Genomic DNA, 2,334 nt, shown 5'->3' with positions numbered 1-2,334 from the left:
CCCCGCCGGCTGGAGCCAAGCCCTGGGGCTCCAGCAGGCAGAGACCAGAGCTGCCGGGTCTCTCCGCCTTCCCCTTGCCCGTCCTGGCGCGATTGCGGAGCTCCTGGTTACGCCGCTGGAGAGTGACCGCGCTGGAGAAATGGCTCCAGCTGCCTCCTGCCCCGTGGCCTGGACGTGGGTCACAGCTGGGGGCAGCAGAGCTCCTCTGCCTCTCAGACCCTCGGGGGTGAAGACACTCCTCCAAACCCAGTGGGCACCAGCTGACTTCTGAACCCCACAGTCTGGAAAATCAGCTTCCCTCTTTTTAATATCATTTCCCTTGAAATTGGACACACCCCAAAAAAAAAAACCAACCCAGAAGACCCTTGGAGGTGGAAAGCACTGGGTGGAGCAGCCAAAGCTCAACTTCTCCTTCACCAGATGCAGGGGCATCCCCTGCCTCCTCTGTTTACCCCCCGGTACCTGGGACGAGGAGATGGCACCACCTTCCTCTGGAGCTGGCGTTCGGAGAAGCTGAGGCTCTTCGAGTCCTGGAAGCAGGAACAGAGACTTTCAAAGGAGGAGCTTCACGTCAGACCCCACATTCCAACCAACAGCTTTGGCCTTCAAAGTGCCCCCAGCCCCGCTGCCAGTTCTGCCCATTAACTCCGGCCCCACAGAGCTATTATCACTGATTTGTCCTTGGGGTCAGAACTGGGACTACAAGAAACCCCCAAACCAGCCCCAATAAGCCCCCAACTAGGTGAAACAAGCAGGAGGAAATAAATCCCAGCGGAACACGCCAGCGGCTCTTTCTGCCAGGCCCCAGCAGCACCATCAGCCCCAACAGCTCATTTCCAACCCAGCTGGGTTCCCTCCACATTTCAGGTGCATTTTCCAAAGCCACCCGTTTTATTCAAAGAGCTGTTGAGACACGATCTCGGACTTCCCTGGGTTCTCCTCCATTCCCCCAGAGCTCGTCATTAACCTGGTCAACCCCAAATTGAGGACTGTAGGTCACGTTCGGTGTAGTTGCTACAATCGGTCAGCTTGGCCTGAGGGGTTTTGCCTTACAGGAGTATCAGTCCCCACCACGCTGGGTTATTTCTCCTGAATTTCACAGCTAACTTGAAAACTCAGGTCTTTGAACAGCCCTAAACCTGCAGAAGAGCCAAAGTGACGCTTCCAGCCTCGGGGAAAAGGATCTCTCGGCGCAGCGGCTCGGAGATAGCAAGTGCGTTCAGCTTGCAGCTCCCCGCAGTCCCTCCTCACCCACAAAGCCGTTACAATCTACGGCGTGTCGGGTTCCCTTCCACCCCATCTCACCCCAGCTGCTTGAGCCAGCTCTTCTCCATCGCCCTCAGCTGCGGCTCCATCCACCGACCCGCACTCGCAGGAGACACCAGCCCCTGCAGCCCGTGTGTTGAGCCCGAGCCCTCTCCATGTCTCACCTCGGCGCTGGGAGCATGGAGGCTCCTCGGGGTGCGCTGCGGGGTGGGTGCATGGCCGGAGAGCTGCGGTTTGCGCTCGGGGAGCTGCACGTTCTCCTCCTCCAGGATCTTCACTCTGAGCAGGTCACACGGACAAGACACAAGTTATTTTCCTTCCAGCCACGCTACCTTTGCAAAGGGGCAGTTTCTTTTTCGACCGCCAACCCTCTGGCCTCCAGGGCCTTCGGCTGCGATGGGGAAGGGGCTCATGACACCCCACCGCAATTCAAAGCCGCAGCACTGGTGCGGTTCGGGCTCCTCTGCACTTCCTAAGAGAGACAGGCAGAAAACCGGGGAAGCGCCGGGCAGAGGCAGGTTCCCGGAGGTGTGGACGTCACTAAGCACCTACCTGCTCTGCGGGGCGGCAGCGGCAGAGCGGCTGCTCCAAGTGGTCTCCTCCACGGGGTCAGTTATCTTCTGGAGGAGGCGGCGTCTCTCCTGGAGCAGTCGCTCATTCTCGGCGCTGAGCTGCGCGATCAGTGCCTTCCCCTGAGGGAAAGGACAACCAGCCCTTACGCTGCTTCACTCTTCCCCAGCCCCCGCTTACCCCGGAGCGCTCTGCCGAAGGGCTCACCACCAAGTTCACGGCCAGAAGGGACACGCTGTCCGATGGACCATACCCCACAAAAGAGGCTTTTGAGTCCCTCCCCAGCTGCCCTATTTCTGAGGCGAGAGATGATGGTGCCTGGGGGGTCTGTGAAGGGGATTCGAGGGCACGGCTTCCCCCAGGGGCCAACTCGAGCCAGGAATCTCCTTTTGGCTAAATGAGGTTCCTCCCAGGAGGGGCAGGAGCCCCTCAGCACTGCCACCCTTCCGAGGGTGGCTTCGGTCCTGCACACGGAGCGGGAGCAGCACACGGGGCAGA

General features: G+C 59.8%; 1 protein-coding gene across 1 annotated transcript in view; it reads right to left on the bottom strand.

Moving 5' to 3' along the window:
• CCDC30 (coiled-coil domain containing 30) overlaps positions 1–2,334 on the bottom strand; it is a gene marked incomplete at its 5' end in the record, with an annotated part of 24,079 nt that overhangs the window by 555 nt on the left and 21,190 nt on the right. The window contains 3 exon segments of the mRNA XM_010139436.1: positions 453–530; positions 1,431–1,545; positions 1,819–1,958. Of these exon segments, the coding sequence (XP_010137738.1) occupies positions 453–530; positions 1,431–1,545; positions 1,819–1,958 (333 nt within the window).

Source organism: Buceros rhinoceros, unplaced genomic scaffold (assembly GCF_000710305.1).
Source record: "Buceros rhinoceros silvestris isolate BGI_N320 unplaced genomic scaffold, ASM71030v1 scaffold20577, whole genome shotgun sequence".
NCBI lineage: Eukaryota > Metazoa > Chordata > Aves > Bucerotiformes > Bucerotidae > Buceros > Buceros rhinoceros.
This window is presented reverse-complemented; position numbering and strand designations above follow the sequence as displayed.